At 47.2% G+C, this 16,314-nt stretch overlaps 1 protein-coding gene across 2 annotated transcripts in view; it reads left to right on the forward strand.

Annotated features, from left to right (window-relative positions):
• Positions 1 to 3,204: 3,204 nt before the first annotated feature.
• The window catches only part of nuf2 (UF2 component of NDC80 kinetochore complex), a 30,338-nt gene continuing 17,228 nt past the window's right edge, over positions 3,205 to 16,314 (forward strand). The window contains exons 1-4 of one of the 2 annotated variants that reach the window (XM_071364949.1): positions 3,205 to 3,352; positions 3,646 to 3,773; positions 3,931 to 4,005; positions 12,661 to 12,737. In XM_071364949.1, coding sequence (XP_071221050.1) covers positions 3,651 to 3,773; positions 3,931 to 4,005; positions 12,661 to 12,737 — 275 coding nt within the window. In that variant the 5' untranslated portion in view covers positions 3,205 to 3,352; positions 3,646 to 3,650. Of the gene's footprint in view, positions 3,353 to 3,645; positions 3,774 to 3,930; positions 4,006 to 4,081; positions 4,450 to 12,659; positions 12,738 to 16,314 lie in introns of those variants that run through there. The other variant, XM_071364956.1, reaches the window with a different exon arrangement.

The following is a 16,314-nucleotide window of genomic DNA, read 5'->3' on the forward strand; positions in this document are numbered from 1 at the left end:
CCTTGATGATCTTTTTGGCCTTCCTGTGACATAGGGTGGTGTAGGTGCCCTGGAGGGCAGGTAGTTTGCCCCCGGTGATGCGTTGTGCAGACCGTACCACCCTCTGGAGAGCCTTGCGGTTGTGGGCGGTGCAGTTGCCGTACCAGGCGGCGATACAACCCGACAGGATGCACATACCCTTGTGGGGCCCCAGTGTTGAGGATCAGCAAAGTGGAGGTGTTGTTTCCTACCTTCACCACCTGGGGGCGGCCAGTCAGGAAGTCCAGGACCCAGTTGCACAGTGCGGGGTTCTGATCCAAGGCCTCAAGCTTAATGATGAGCTTGGAGGGTACTATGGTGTTGACTGCTGAGCTATAGTCAATCAATCAAATGTAATTATGAAGCCCTTTTTACATCAGCCGATGTCACAAAGTGCTATACAGAAACCCAGCCTAAAACCCCAAAAAGCAGGCAATGCAGATGTAGAAGTACGGTGGCTAGGAAAAACTCCCTTGAAAGGCAGGAACCTAGGAAGAAGCCTAGAGAGGAACCAGGCTCTGAGGGATGGCAAGTCCTCTTCTGGCTGTGCCGAGTGGAGATTATAACAGTACATGGCCAAGATGTTCAAACGTTTATAGATAATAAGAAATAATCACAGTGGTTGTAGAGGTTGCAACAGGTCAGCACCTCAGGAGTAAATGTCAGTTGGCTTTTCATAGCCGAGCATTCAGATTTAGAGACAGCAGGTGCGGTAGAGAGTCGAAAAACAGCAGGTCCGGGACAAGGTAGCGCGTCCGGTGAACAGGTCAGGGATCCATAGCCGCAGGCAGAACAGTTGAAACTGGAGCAGCAGCATGACCACGTGGACTGGGGACAGCAAGGAGTCATCAGGTCAGGTTGTCCTGGGGCGTGGTCCTATAATGGTCCTCTGGGAGGGGAGGGAGAGAAAGAGAATTAGAGGGAGCATACTTGCATTGGTTTGATTTGAAGGAGAGATTGAATATATCCGTAAACACACCAGCCAGCTGGTCTGCGCATGCTCTGTGGACGCGGCTTGGGATGCAGTCTGGGCCACGGAGAAGGAGAGCCCACAGTCCTTGGTAGCTGGCTGCGTCGGTGGCACTGCGTTATCCTCAAAGCGGGCGAAGAAGGTGTTTAGCTTGTCCGGAAGCAAGACGTCTGTGTCTGCAATGTGGCTGGTTTTCCTTTTGTAGTCTATGATTGTCTGTAGACCCTGCCACATACGTCTCGTGTCTGGGCCGTTGAATTGCGACTCCACTTTGTCTCTATACTGACGTTTTGCCTGTTTGATTGCCTTGCGGAGGGAATAACTACACTGTTTGTGTTCTGCCATATACCCAGTCCCCTTGCCATGGTTAAATGTGGTGGTTCGTGCTTTCAGTTTTGCATGAATGCCGCCATTTATCCATAGTTTCTGGTTAGGGTAGGTTTTAATAGTCACATTGGGTACAACATCACCGATACACTTCCTGGTAAACCCAGTCACCGTATCAGTATGTTCATTGATATTATTCTCAGAAGCTACCCGGAACATATCCCTGTCCGCGTGATAAAAACACTCTTGAAGCGGGGATTCCGATTGGTCAGACCAACGTTGAATAGTCCTTAGCACGGCTACTTCCTGTTTGAGTTTCTGGCTATACTTGGCCGACGTCATGTGGCCCGAGTCTGGGCCGCCATCGGCAGTATTACTTATGGCTAAAATGCGGGGATTAAGCTCGGGCTGATTCCTGTGTGAATTATCTGGCCCAAATGTATTACTTGGGGCTCGGGACGATTTGGGCTACTCTCTGCCAGATGATTACACGGGCTGCTTTATATAATTTACATTTCATTATTTATTTATTCCATATTTTCTCATTATTTTTGTATTTTGATACTTTGTGCAAGGCAATTGATAAGCATCCAAAACTTTGTGGTTGGAACCTCCCGAGTGGCGTAGCGGTCTAACACACTGTGTCTCAGTGCAAACTGCGTTTCTACAGATGCTGGTTCGAGACCCGTGCCGGCCGCGACCGGGAGACCCATGAGGCAACGCACAATTGGCCCAGCGTCGTCCGAGTTAGGGGAGGGTTTGGCCGGCCCCATGTCCTTGTCCTATCGTGCTATAGCGACTCCTGTGGCGGCTAGGCACATACATGCTGACATGGTCACTAGGTGAATGGTGCCAACACAAAATGTTTTTTGTGGATGGGTATCAAATGTATAATAGTCATATTTAAAATGACTAAATCGTGTAATTTTGTATACATTTATTTACATTTTCATCGGGCCGCTTCTGGGGGGATTCTTTAAGATGCCGCAAAAGTCGGCTGAATTCCGGGTGGCGGAAACGGCCGATGTACTTGGGCCGATTCTGGGCAGTCATTCATTTTGATTCCGGGCCAAGTCCGACACCCAATTCCTTGCCGATTCAATCAGTTCCGGTCCCACGGAAGAGGGCCGCTTCTGGGCCGACTCCTCTTTGCTAGATGGGAACCTTTCGGTTACTGGCCCAACACTCTAACCACTAGGCTACATTGTCTATGCGGACAGCGTTTCACAACCCAACCCCTCCCCGTTTTCCAACTCGTCATTCAGTACAGCACCGTTTCCGTTCAACTGAACATTCCAGAATGTAAAAACATACCCAACGTGGCACAGGCCAAGTAGCCCACGTCCTCTGAAGTGTCTGGCTGGCTAGCCCTGACTTCTCCATACACTGACTACGCTACATGTAACCCAGCTTTTCCGTCTTTATAAGTAGACTTTGTTTAATTTTCTGCTTGTAACATGCACTTGACATGTGGAGTTCTCTGCGGAAGCTAGCTAACCGGATGTAGATTGGGACTGCGTGTTCTAAATGAGTTTGTTATCGTTAACTTTCCAAAAGTCTTAAAAATACATGAAAACTGAAATGGTTTTCGATCATCATTTAAGGTTAGGCTAATTTATTTTAACTAGGCAAGTCAGTTAAGAACAAATTCTTATTTACAATGAGAGCCTACCAGGGTACAGTGGGTTAACTGCCTTGTTCAGGGGCAGAACAACAGATTTTTATCCAGCAACCTTTTGGTTACTGGCCCAATGCTCTAACCACTAGGCTACCTGCCACCAAGTGTTTGCAGTGTGGTTAAGGTTAGGTTGAAAATTAGATTTAAGAAGAGCAACTGTAGAAATGGGTGTGGTTTATGACTTTGTGGCTGTTTAAACCAGTGACGACCCCAAACCTTGCGGTGGCGCTGTCGCGCACCAATAATCAACTGAAGAATACGAAAAACACGGAAGTTACCTCGAAAGCGCCAAAAATCGAAATACCAGACGTGAAATAGTTAGCTACTTGTTTGCTCCGTAGTCAACAACACAATTTCAGGTAATCAAACTACTCATTGCAAAGACGTTATACTAAGAATCACTGTTTGAATAATCTAGCTTTAGATATTTATAACGATTATGTGTAGGACAAAGTAAGCAAGGTAGCCAAGTTAGCTACCTGGGCTAACGTTAAATAGTGAATAGTTAACGTTAGCTAGTTAACGTTAAAGCAGATAAGTTCAAATGTACTGATATGAATAATGGTAGTGTACCGTAGCCAAATACCCAAGTAAAAACATTGATCTGAATTTGAATTGCTTGTTGATTCAGTTTAAAAAATGTTTTTCCTAGTAACAATGACGGAGAACACTTTCCCAGTGTATAAAGTGGACGCCATCGTAACCTTTTTCCGCACTGAGGTCCTTACCGGGCAGGAGGCAAAACATTTCACTAAGAACGACCTTGCCCCGAGCCCAAAGGTAATACACGTTTTTAAATTAGCATGAATATGACTGCATGAGTTCTCCAATAACACACACAGAGGTTGTATTGTGTATATGACTCATATGAAAGTGATAATTTATTTGCAGCTGCCAATGTTGGTAGTGTAATACAATGTTGTTGTTCCCATTGTAGCCAGATGCAGTACAGAGACTGTACATGAGGATACTGCAACTCCTGTACCGCTTCAAGCCTGAGTGTCATTACATGGTATGTACACTTACACTACACATACACATGTTTAGCTTATTGTGGATGTAGCGAAATGCTTGTAAATATATGGTTATACATATTGTAACGACCCGGTATTGTGTTCTGTGTTTGTGGGTGTGTTATGGTTCTCATGGCTACTAGCAGGGGTTAAATATGTCAGGACAGATGGAAAGGTTGGGGGGGTATGATGGGTAATACCGCGGGATTTGGAAATGCATAAATAGGGATTACTGTCTCATTGTTCTCTCTCTTCTGTTCGTGCCTTGATCTGTTCCTATGAGAGTGACTCTTGACCCGACAGGGTAACATTGTGTACGTTCGGCATTTAGCGGCGTGGGTTGTGGCCGGAACAATAGCCCAGTTTATGAATAAACCTGTGTTCTGACCTGCACACCTAGAGTCCGTCTCTTTTCCCTTTATGACCCAGCCGGGTCATTACATTGGTGTCAGAAGTGCTTTCGAACTACGGGATCGTGACTAGGCGAGTTAGCTGTTCAGTATAGGCCGGGTTGGCTTTAGCGTGACTCGCATCTACGGTCATGTCGCTTGGGGCGAGGCGGAAAATTAAGGAAGAGTCGGACAAAGTGTCCGTTGTGGGCTCGGGGGTACCCGGTCGGGAGGGTCAGGCGGCGACTGCCGTAGGGAAGCTGGAGAGCCACATGGCGGGAGTTAAATTGTCAGTCAGCAAGATGGCAGAACTGGCGGGTTTTCCTTCACACCGCTCGAGAGCTGACGTCACGGCGACGGGGATATCGACGTCACCGGGTGCGGAAATGGCTGGGCCTGCTAAGGTAAACAGAGATGGCGGCGACCTATTGCCATTAGCCACGGTAGCGGCTAAACTACCAAAGTTCAATGGACAAGGTAAATGGGAAGTTTTTTTCACTCAATTCGAGTTGTTGGCTAGAGCCGGGAGGTGGTCTGACGAGACGAAAGCGTTACAGCTTGCCCTGAGCCTGGCAGAGGAGGCGTCGGAATGCCTGCTAACGCTAGCCCCGGACGAAAGGGACGACTATGGTGCGCTAGTGGAGGCATTGGGGGGCCGTTTCGGCAGCGACGCGCAGCCCAACATGCTGCGGATTGAACTGTGTAACAAAATGAGACTTCAGGGGGAATCATTAAAGGCGTTGGCAAGTGGTATTCTGAGCCTGACCAGGCGGGCTTATGCAACTATGCCGATTGGGGTGCAAGACGAGCTGGCACGGGACAGTTTTATTAGAGCGCTCTCTTCCACCGAACTGGGTAAGCATGTTCAGATGGCGGACCCACCATCTCTGCGGGCTGCAGTGGAGATAGCCAGGAAGAGGGAGCTGATCTGGGGTGAGGGAGTGAGAGTGGAAGTCGCCAGTCAACCAGAGGTGAGAGCAGCGGTGGCTGGGGTGCCAGGGGTCACAAAACCGGAGTGGGTTGACGAGTTGGGCGGGCTAGTCAAGACTGCTTCGCTTGTCATGGAGAGGGGCTCCAGGCAACGTCGCAGTGTCAGCTCAGCTCCTATTGTCTGCTGGGGTTGTGGCCAGCCTGGCCACATTCAGCGAGAGTGTGACAGATTCCCCCGTCACCAGGGAAACGACAGCGGGTTCGCGCGCAGGGGGCTGCGTGGGCCCACCCCCCCCGCCCCCGAACCCACTGTAAGCAAAGAAGGTACCCAGCAGCGCAGACAAGAGGGTGGGGACCTACTCCCCCAGGGTGTAGCTGCCGCCGGGTTTCCTAGTCCTGTAGTTGTGGTGGGACGTACCACCGTTGGGGACTTCTGCAATGTCATCGTCAAGGTAGAGGGGGTGGAATGTTTGGCCCTGGTCGACACGGGCTCTACAGTAACCCTGGTGAGACCAGACATACTACCTGTTGGGGTGCGGGTGGAGCCGACCCTTGTCCAGCTACGGACTGTCACGGGGGAGCTAGCCCCCATGTTAGGGAAGTGTCAGCTATCTGTGACCGTGGGGGGGAGAACTGTGGGGTGTCCGGTGTGGGTAGCAGCGGTGCAGGACCCCTGTATACTGGGAATGGACTTTTTGAAAAACTGTGGGGCTCAGTTGGACTTAGCGTCGGGCACTTTGAGGCTGTCGGGGGGGGCCCACAGTGGGAATGTCGCCTTCGGGAGGGCCAGCAGGGGGCAGGGCTGTCCCTCCGTCTTCCTCCAAGCTTGCAGAGACTCCACCGGTCATCCCGGCTGCTCCCTTGGTCGTTGTGCCATCCCAGCAGCTGTCTCCGGCGGCGACGGCCTTCACTCCCCATCATGGTGCAAGCACAGGCAGCCCAGTAGCCCAAAATACACTGGCTCCTTCACCCCATCAGCCCGACGGGGGGAAGGAGGAAGCTATAGACGCCGTCGAGGCTGTGTGGCTGAAGAACTGTCAGGGTCTGGATGAGGGACAACAGAGACAGTTAAAGCAGCTGCTGTTGGACTTTAAAGATAGCTTCGCTTGGGGGGAAGATGAGGTAGGACAAACGCACCTAGTCCAGCACGAAATAGACACTGGGGACGCCCGACCCATTAAAATTCGGCCCCGTCGTATTCCCCTTGCCAGGAGGGAAGCAGCAGACACAGCTATTGTAGACATGTTGCGGGCTGATTTCATTGAGCCATCAGATAGCCCATGGTCCGCGCCGGTCGTCATGGTGCCTAAGAAAGGGGGTAAACTTAGGTTTTGTGTTGACTACAGGGGCCTAAATTCTGTCACCACCAAAGACTCTTATCCCCTACCGAGGATTGATGAGTTGCTAGACCACGTGAGAGGGTCCTCGTGGTTCTCCTCCCTTGATCTGCGCAGTGGCTACTGGCAGGTGCCCCTCTCGCCAGGGGCACGTGAAAAAACGGCCTTCTCCACGGATAGGGGCCATTGGCAGTTCAAGGTGCTGTGCTTCGGGCTCTGTAATGCTCCTGCCACCTTTGAGAGGCTCATGGACAGAGTGCTGGCGGGGGTTCCGAGAGACGAGTGTGTTGTGTACCTAGACGACATATTGGTGCACGGCACATCGTTTGAGGGGGCACTGGGGGCAATTAGGCGAGTGTTGGAGAGGATCTCGGGGGCGGGGCTAAAATTACACCCGGGAAAGTGCCATTTCATGCAAAGGGAGGTGGCGTTCCTGGGGCATCAGCTGGGTGGTGAGGGCATCAGCACGATGCCAGACAAAGTAGAGGCTGTGAGGGGGTGGCCAGTTCCAGGGGGAAAAAAGAGGTTAAGAGCTTCCTGGGGCTGGCATCCTACTATCGTAGGTTTGTGAAGGGGTTTGCGGGGGTAGCGGCTCCTTTGAACCACCTTCTCAAGGAGGACACTGTTTTTCAGTGGACCGAAGAGCACCAGCGGGCGTTTGAGGCCCTCAAACGTGCCCTGATGGAGGCCCCTGTCCTGGCCTCACCAGACCCGAACCGTCCGTTCATCCTGGACACCGACGCAAGCAATGAGGGCTTGGGGGCTGTGCTGGCTCAGCGTGGCCCTGATGGGGAACACGTAGTAGCTTATTACAGCAGAACTTTTGATAAGGCTGAAAAACGCTACTGCGTGACAAGGAGAGAGCTTTTGGCTGTCGTGGCAGCAGTACGCCATTTCAAGTACTACCTGGGGGGCCTGCCGTTTGTGGTCCGGACGGATCACTCCGCCCTGCAGTGGCTTCTCTCCTTCAAGGAGCCAGAGGGTCAGATTGCCCACTGGCTGGAGGAGCTGCAACCCTACGACTTCCAGGTGGAGCACAGAGCCGGCCTTCGCCACAGCAATGCAGACGCCTTGTCCCGCCGCCCGTGTGCTGAGGATGGCTGTGGGTACTGCGCCAAACGGGTGGAGCGAGAGAGAGAACTGTGCAGGGAGGAGGGAGTCACCGCCACGGTGAGTCAGCTGAGTGTGACAGAGTGCCGGGAGCTTGAGGCTGTGGACGTTGGGGAGTGGAGGCGTCGCCAGGAGGAGGACGCAGAGCTGCGTCCTGTGCTGCGGTGGGTGGAAGAGAGAAGACGACCGCCGTGGGGGGAAGTAGCCCCTCTATCACCAGTCACCAAAGGACTGTGGGCTAAATTCACAGTCCTTAGAGTGGCTGAGGGAGTGCTCCAGAGGGGGTGGAAAAAGCCAGCGACTGGAGAAATTACGTGGCAGGTAGTGGTGCCCAAAAGGCTGCAGGAGAGCGTGTTACAGCAGCTTCATGGGGGAGTAGGCGCAGGGCATTTTGGGGTCTCCAAAACGTTAAAGCGCATGCGTAAAGGCTTCTATTGGGCAAGGCACAGGAGGGATGTTGAGGACTTTTGTAGGCAGTGCGACGAGTGTGCTGCTAAAAAAGGACCTCCAGGTCAGTCACACGCCCTCCTACAACAATTCCCAGTAGGGGAGCCCATGGAGAGACTGGGGGTAGACATAGTAGGGCCGTTTCCAACCACAGACAGCGGTAACAGGTGGATTCTAACCGCCATGGACTACTTCACCAAGTGGCCGGAGGCTTACGCTCTCCCAGACCAGGAGGCGGGGACAATAGCTGATGCGTTGGTGGGGGGAATAATCAGTCGGTTTGGGGTGCCACAGTCTATTCACAGCGACCAGGGAAGAAACTTCGAGTCACGGGTGTTCTCAGAGTTGTGTAGACGGTTAGGCGCGGAGAAGACGTACCGGGTGGAGGTTCCCCCACGGAGCAGGAAGGTGGTGGTCCACCGGGATCGATTGGCACCCTACAGAGGGAGGAAAACGGTAGGGAATGGGAGTGAGGGCTCTGATGTGAGCCCACGGGAACAGTCTAACGAGGAGACTCTAGCACAACCTGAGCCTGGGGAGGGGGCTGCTTCTTCGGAGGGCGCTGGAAATGACATTGGGGCAGAGGAGCGTTCTGGGGGGCCACCGCTGAGAGTCACGGGGAGGCCCAAGAGACTGATGCGACCTCCGGGTCGTTTTAAGGATTTTGTTGTGTAACCCTAGGGGCTAGGGTTTAGAAAGGGGGGGGGCTATGTAACGACCCGGTATTGTGTTCTGTGTTTGTGGGTGTGTTATGGTTCTCATGGCTACTAGCAGGGGTTAAATATGTCAGGACAGATGGAAAGGTTGGGGGGGTATGATGGGTAATACCGCGGGATTTGGAAATGCATAAATAGGGATTACTGTCTCATTGTTCTCTCTCTTCTGTTCGTGCCTTGATCTGTTCCTATGAGAGTGACTCTTGACCCGACAGGGTAACATTGTGTACGTTCGGCATTTAGCGGCGTGGGTTGTGGCCGGAACAATAGCCCAGTTTATGAATAAACCTGTGTTCTGACCTGCACACCTAGAGTCCGTCTCTTTTCCCTTTATGACCCAGCCGGGTCATTACAATATTTAAACGCACACATTACTTTTAATCAATACACTACTGTTCAAAATGTTGGGGTCACTTAGAAATGTTCTTGTTTTTGAAAGAAAAGTGTTCTTTTGTCCATTAAAACACTGTACACGTTGTTAATGTTGTAAATTACTATTGTAGCTGGAAACGGCTGGTTTTAAATGGAATATTTACATAGACCCATTATCAGCAACCATCACTCCTGTGTTCCAATGGCACGTTGTGTTAGCTAATCCAAGTTTAGCATTTTAAAAGGCTAATTGATCATTAGAAAATCCTTTTGCAACTATGTTAGCACCGCTGAAAACTGTTCTGATTTAAAGAAGCAATAAAACTCCTTCTTTAGACTAGTTGAGAATCTGGTATCTGGAGCATCAGCATTTGTGGGTTCATCGCTAAAACTACGGGCTCGGGAGAGACGAAGGTCGAAAGCCACTTTAGAGTGTTTTCTATCAAAATCTACCAGTTATATGCATATCATATCTTCTGGGCCCGAGAAACAGGCCGTTTAATTTGGGCATGCATTTCATCCAAAATTCCGAATACTGCCCCCTACCCTAGAGAAGTTAATCGGCCAATTTAAAAATTTAAAATAAATTTAAAAAAGAAGGAAAGTAAAGTTTTATATGTACACACACACACATTTTTGTAATAATGACAATTGCAACAATACTGAATGAACAATGAACACTTTTATTTTAACTTAATATAATACATAAATAAAATCAATTTAGTCTCAAATAACATGAGAACATATGTTAAAACGAACCACCAGCTTTCATGGGTCTTCAATATTCCCAGTTAAGAAGTTTTATGTTGTAGTGCAGAAAGCAGAGCTTGTCTGCGTGGTCCCCTGTCAGTCTGCTACTCTGCGAAACACAGACCTTATTTGAAGTAGATCAAGACATTCTCTATGGAAGACATGAACAGTAAAATAACTAAGGAACCCCTTTCAAGTTCAGCCGCAAGTTATTACAGGAATTATAACACGTCGACTATTTCTCTCTAAACCATATACCTTTGACTAATCCGGAAACTATCACCTCGAAAACAAAACGTTTATTCCGTTCCGTATTTTATCAAACGGGTGGCATCCATGAGTCTAAATATTCCTGTTACATTGCACAACCTTCAATGTTATGTCATAATTACGTAAAATTCTGGCAAATTAGTTCGCAAAGAGCCAGGCGGCCCAACATGTTGCATATACACTGTTGCAATGACACAATTTCACCTGGTTAATATTGCCTGCTAACCTGGATTTCTTTTAGCTAAATATGTAGGTAAAAAAATATATACTTGTGTATTGATTTTAAGAAAGGCATTGATGTTTATGTTTAAGTACACATTGGAGCAATGACAGTCATTGATTGATTGTTTTTTATAAGATAAGTTTAATGCTAGCTAGCAACTTACCTTAGCTTACTGCATTCGCGTAACAGGCAGGCTCCTCGTGGAGTGCAATGTAATCAGGTGTTAGAGCATTGGACTAGTTAACTGTAAGGTTGCAAGATTATTTCCCCCGAGCTGACAAGGTTAAAAATCTGTCGTTCTGCCCCTGAACGAGGCAGAACGTTCCTAGGCCGTCATTGAAAATAAGAATGTGTTCTTAACTGACTTGCCTAGTTAAATAAAGATTAAATAAAGGTGTAAAAAAACGGCTAATCGGCGCCCAAAAATACCGATTTCCAATCGTTATGAAAACCTACTACCTACAGTTAGGATATGAGTCAATACTTTGTAGAAGCACCTTTAGCAGCGATTATAGCTGTGAGGCTTTCTGGGTAAGTCTCTAGAGCTTTTCACACCTGGATTGTACAATATTTGCACATTTATTCTTTATAAAATTCTTCAAGCGCTGTCAAGTTGTTTGTTGATCATTGCTAGACTGCCATTTTCATGTCTTGCCATTAGATTTCCAAGCAGATTTTAAGTAAAAACTGTAACTAGGCCACTCGGGAACATTCAATGTCTTCTTGGAAAGCAACTCCAGTGTATATTTGGCCTTGTGTTTTAGGTTATTGTCCTGCTGAAAGGTGAATTTGTCTCCCAGTGAGTGTTGGAAAGCAGACCGAACCAGGTTTTCCTCTAGGATTTTGCCTGCGCTTAGCTATTTTCTGTTTCTTTTCATACAAAACAAAAACTCCCTAGTCCTTACTGATGACAAGCATACCCATAGCATGATGCAGCCACCACCATGCTTGAAAATATGAAGTGGTACTCAGTAATGTGTTGGATTTGCCCCAAATATAACGCATGTTTTGGAATATTTTTATTCTGTTCAGGCTTCCTTCTTTTCACTCTGTTATTTAGGTTAGTATTGTGGAGTAACTAAAATGTTGTTGATCCATCCTCAGTTTTCTCCTATCACAGCAATTCAACTCTAACTATTTTAAAGTCCCCATTGGTCTCATGGTGAAATCCTGAGCGGTTTCCTTCCTCTCTGGCAACTGGGGGATATTACATTTTTGCTTATTAAAAATGTTGACCCATTCTTTGAAAGGCATTGGAAATCCTCCCTTGTCTTTGTGGTTGAATCTGTTTGAAATTCAGTGCTTGACTGAGGGAACTTACAGATAATTCTATGTGTGGGATACAGAGATGAGGTAGTCATTCAAAAAACGTTTTTGCACACAGTGAGTTCACGCAACTTATTATGTGACTTGAACTTATTTAGAGGTTGAATACTTATTCACTCAAGACATTTCAGCTTTTCATTTTTAATTAATTTGTAACAATTTCTAAAAACATAAGTCCACTTTGACACTTTCAGGTATTCTGTATAGGCCAGGGACACAATCTAAATGTAATCAATTTTAAATTCAGGCTGTATCACAAATGTGGAAAGTCTAGGCCTGTGAATACTTTCTAAAGGCACTGTATGTACTGTACTGTATGTACTGTATGTACTGTACTGTATGTACTGTACTGTATGTACTGTATGTACTATCTGTACTGTACTGTATGTACTATATGTACTGTATGTACTGTACTGTATGTACTATCTGTACTGTACTGTATGTACTGTACTGTATGTACTATCTGTACTGTACTGTATGTACTATATGTACTATATGTACTGTACTGTATGTACTGTATGTACTGTATGTACTATCTGTACTGTACTGTATGTACTGTATGTACTATATGTACTGTACTATATGTACTGTACTGTATGTACTGTATGTACTGTATGTACTGTACTGTATGTACTATATGTACTGTATGTACTGTACTGTATGTACTATTTGTACTGTACTGTATGTACTGTGTGTACTATATGTACTGTACTATATGTACTGTACTGTACTGTATGTGATTAATCCGAGCCCTGTTATTTCTATCTGATGTGTTTCCCTACAGGTCCCATTCTCTGAGAACATCCAGCATCCCCAGCTCCATGAGTGGCCCACTGCTGTCATGAGTGTCTACCTGAGGATGTGAGTTGTTGTTGTCTACCTGAGGATGGGAATTGCTGCTGTTAATGATGTTGTCTACCTGAGGATGTGATTTGTTGTTGTTTACCTGAGGATGTGAGTTGTTGTCTACCTGAGGATGTGAGTTGTTGTCTACCTGAGGATGTGAATTGCTGCTGTTAATGATGTTGTCTACCTGAGGATGTGAGTTGTTGTCTACCTGAGGATGTGAGTTGTTGTCTACCTGAGGATGTGAATTGCTGCTGTTAATGATGTTGTCTACCTGAGGATGTGAGTTGTTGTCTACCTGAGGATGTGAGTTGTTGTCTACCTGAGGATGGGAATTGCTGCTGTTAATGATGTTGTCTACCTGAGGATGTGAGTTGTTGTCTACCTGAGGATGTGAGTTGTTGTCTACCTGAGGATGTGAATTGCTGCTGTTAATGATGTTGTCTACCTGAGGATGTGAGTTGTTGTCTACCTGAGGATGTGAGTTGTTGTCTACCTGAGGATGGGAATTGCTGCTGTTAATGATGTTGTCTACCTGAGGATGTGAGTTGTTGTCTACCTGAGGATGTGAGTTGTTGTCTACCTGGGATTTGCTTATAACTGATCTGTGAAACTGATTCCACACTGTTAGATATGTTTTAAGTGTGAATCTGTCATAATGTTCTAACTGTGTGGAGTCCGTTTTTTTACTATGGATCCCTGGTGGATGGCTCGGGGTCATGGAGTTGTATTTACTATGGATCCCTGGTGGATGGCTCGGGGTCATGGAGATGTATTTACTATGGATCCCTGGTGGATGGCTCGGGGTCATGGAGGTGTATTTACTATGGCTCCCCGGTGGATGGCTCGGGGTCATGGAGATGTATTTACTATGGATCCCTGGTGGATGGCTCGGGTCATGGAGATGTATTTACTATGGATCCCTGGTGGATGGCTCGGGGTCATGGAGATGTATTTATTATGGCTCCCCGGTGGATGGCTCGGGTCATGGAGATGTATTTACTATGGATCCCTGGTGGATGGCTCGGGGTCATGGAGATGTATTTATTATGGCTCCCCGGTGGATGGCTTGGGGTCATGGAGATGTATTTACTATGGATCCCTGGTGGATGGCTCGGGGTCATGGAGGTGTATTTACTATGGATCCCTGGTGGATGGCTCGGGGTCATGGAGATGTATTTATTATGGCTCCCCGGTGGATGGCTCGGGGTCATGGAGATGTATTTACTATGGATCCCTGGTGGATGGCTCGGGGTCATGGAGGTGTATTTACTATGGATCCCTGGTGGATGGCTCGGGGTCATGGAGATGTATTTATTATGGCTCCCCGGTGGATGGCTCGGGGTCATGGAAATGTATTTACTATGGATCCCTGGTGGATGGCTCGGGGTCATGGAGGTGTATTTACTATGGATCCCTGGTGGATGGCTCGGGGTCATGGAGATGTATTTACTATGGATCCCCGGTGGATGGCTCGGGGTCATGGAGATGTATTTACTATGGATCCCTGGTGGATGGCTCGGGGTCATGGAGATGTATTTACTATGGATCCCTGGTGGATGGCTCAGGGTCATGGAGATGTATTTGTATTTATTATGGATCCCCGGTGGATGGCTCGGGGTCATGGAGATGTATTTGTATTTACTATGGATCCCTGGTGGATGGCTCGGGGTCATGGAGATGTATTTGTATTTATTGTGGATGGCTCGGGGTCATGGAGATGTATTTGTATTTATTATGGATCCCCACTAGCTGCTGCTAAGGCAGAAGCTACTCTTCCTGGCGTCCAGTAAAAATTAAAGCAGTATAATATACATTATAGTAACATTTTTAAACATGAAAATACATTTCCCAAACGATTTCACAGTACAGTAAGTCCCCAGGGTTAGGGTCAGGCCACTAGTCTACTACTACACACTATCCAGGTGTGTAGGGTGTTTGTTGGGTGTGTTTTGTGTACCTGTGAGTGTGACTTCACAGTCCGTGTATTTATGCTGTTCCATAAGGTGTATTTGTATTATTTTTCTCCATATTCTACTTCTTGTATGAGTTACTACTTCTTGCATGAGTTACTACTGCTTGCATGAGTTACTACTGCTTGCATGAGTTACTACTGCTTGCATGAGTTACTACTGCTTGCATGAGTTACTACTACTTGCATGAGTTTTAGGGCTCCCGAGTGGCTCAGCGGTGTAAGGCATCTCAGTGCTAGAGGCATCATTACAGACCATGGTTCGATTCCAGGCTGTATCACAATCGGCCATGATTGGGAGTCCTATAGGGCGGGGCACAATTGGCCCAGCGTCGTTAGAGTTTGGCCGGGGGAAGTCCGTCATTGTAAATAAGTAGTAGTACAGGTGCGACAAACTAGGGCCTGCAGGACCTGCCTTGTTGATAGTGCTGTTAAGAAGGTAGAAACTAGGGTCTGTAGGACCTGCCTTGTTGATAGTGTTGTTAAGGCAGAGCAGCACTTTATTATGGACAGATTTCTACCCATCTTAGCTACTACTGTATCAATATGTTTTTACCATAACAGTTTACAATCCAGGGTTACTCCAAGCAGTTTAGTCTCCTCAATTTCCACATTATTCATTACAATATTTAGTGAATGATTTGTCCCAAATACAATGCTTTTAGTTTTTGAAATATTTAGTACTAACTTATTTCTTGCCACCCATTCTGAAACTGACTGAATCTCTTTAAGTGTTGCAGTGACTTCACTTGCTGTAGTACCTGACCTGTATAGTGTTGAGTCATCCGCATACAAAGACACACAGGCGTTACTCATAGCCAGTGGTAGGTCATTAGTAAATATTGAAAAAAAGTAAGGGGCCTAGACAGCTGCCCTGGGGAATGCCTTATTCTACCTGGATTTTGTTGAAGAGGCTTCCATTAAAGAACACCCTCTATGTTCTGTAAGACAGAACTCTTTATCCACAATGTAGTTGGGGGTGTAAAGCCATAACATGTACGTTTTTCCAGCAGCAGACTATCATCGATCATGTCAAAAGCCGCACTGAAGTCTAACAAGACAGCCCCCACAATAATTTTATCATCAATTTCTCTCAGCCAATCATCAGTCATTTGTGTAAGTGCCATGCATGTTGAATGTCCATCCCTATAAACGAGCTGAAAGTCTGTCAATTTGTTTACTGTAAAATAGCATTGTATCTGGTCAAACACAACGTTTACTAAGGGTTAGTAACAGTCTGATTGGTCTGCTATTTGAGCTAGGGGGCGGCAGGGTAGACTAGTGGTTAGAGCGTTGAACTAGTAACAAAGGTTGCAAGATCGAATCCCCGAGCTGACAAGGTACAAATCTGTCGTTCTGCCCCTGAACAAGGCAGATAACCCACTGTTCCTAGGCCGTCATTGTAAATAAGAATTAGTTCTTAACTGACTTGCCTAGTTAAATAAAGGTAAATAAATAGTAAAGGGTGCTTTACTATTCTTGGGTGGAAGAATGACTTGCTTCCCTCCAGGTCTCATGGTACACACTTTTTTTGTAGATTGAAGAGAGAGCAAATAGGAGTGGCAATATCGTCTGCAGTAATTTTCCATCCAAGTTGTCATTGTTGATAGATCCCCCCCC

The sequence above is a fragment of the Salvelinus alpinus genome, chromosome 2 (assembly GCF_045679555.1).
Source record: "Salvelinus alpinus chromosome 2, SLU_Salpinus.1, whole genome shotgun sequence".
Taxonomy (NCBI): Eukaryota; Metazoa; Chordata; class Actinopteri; order Salmoniformes; family Salmonidae; genus Salvelinus; species Salvelinus alpinus.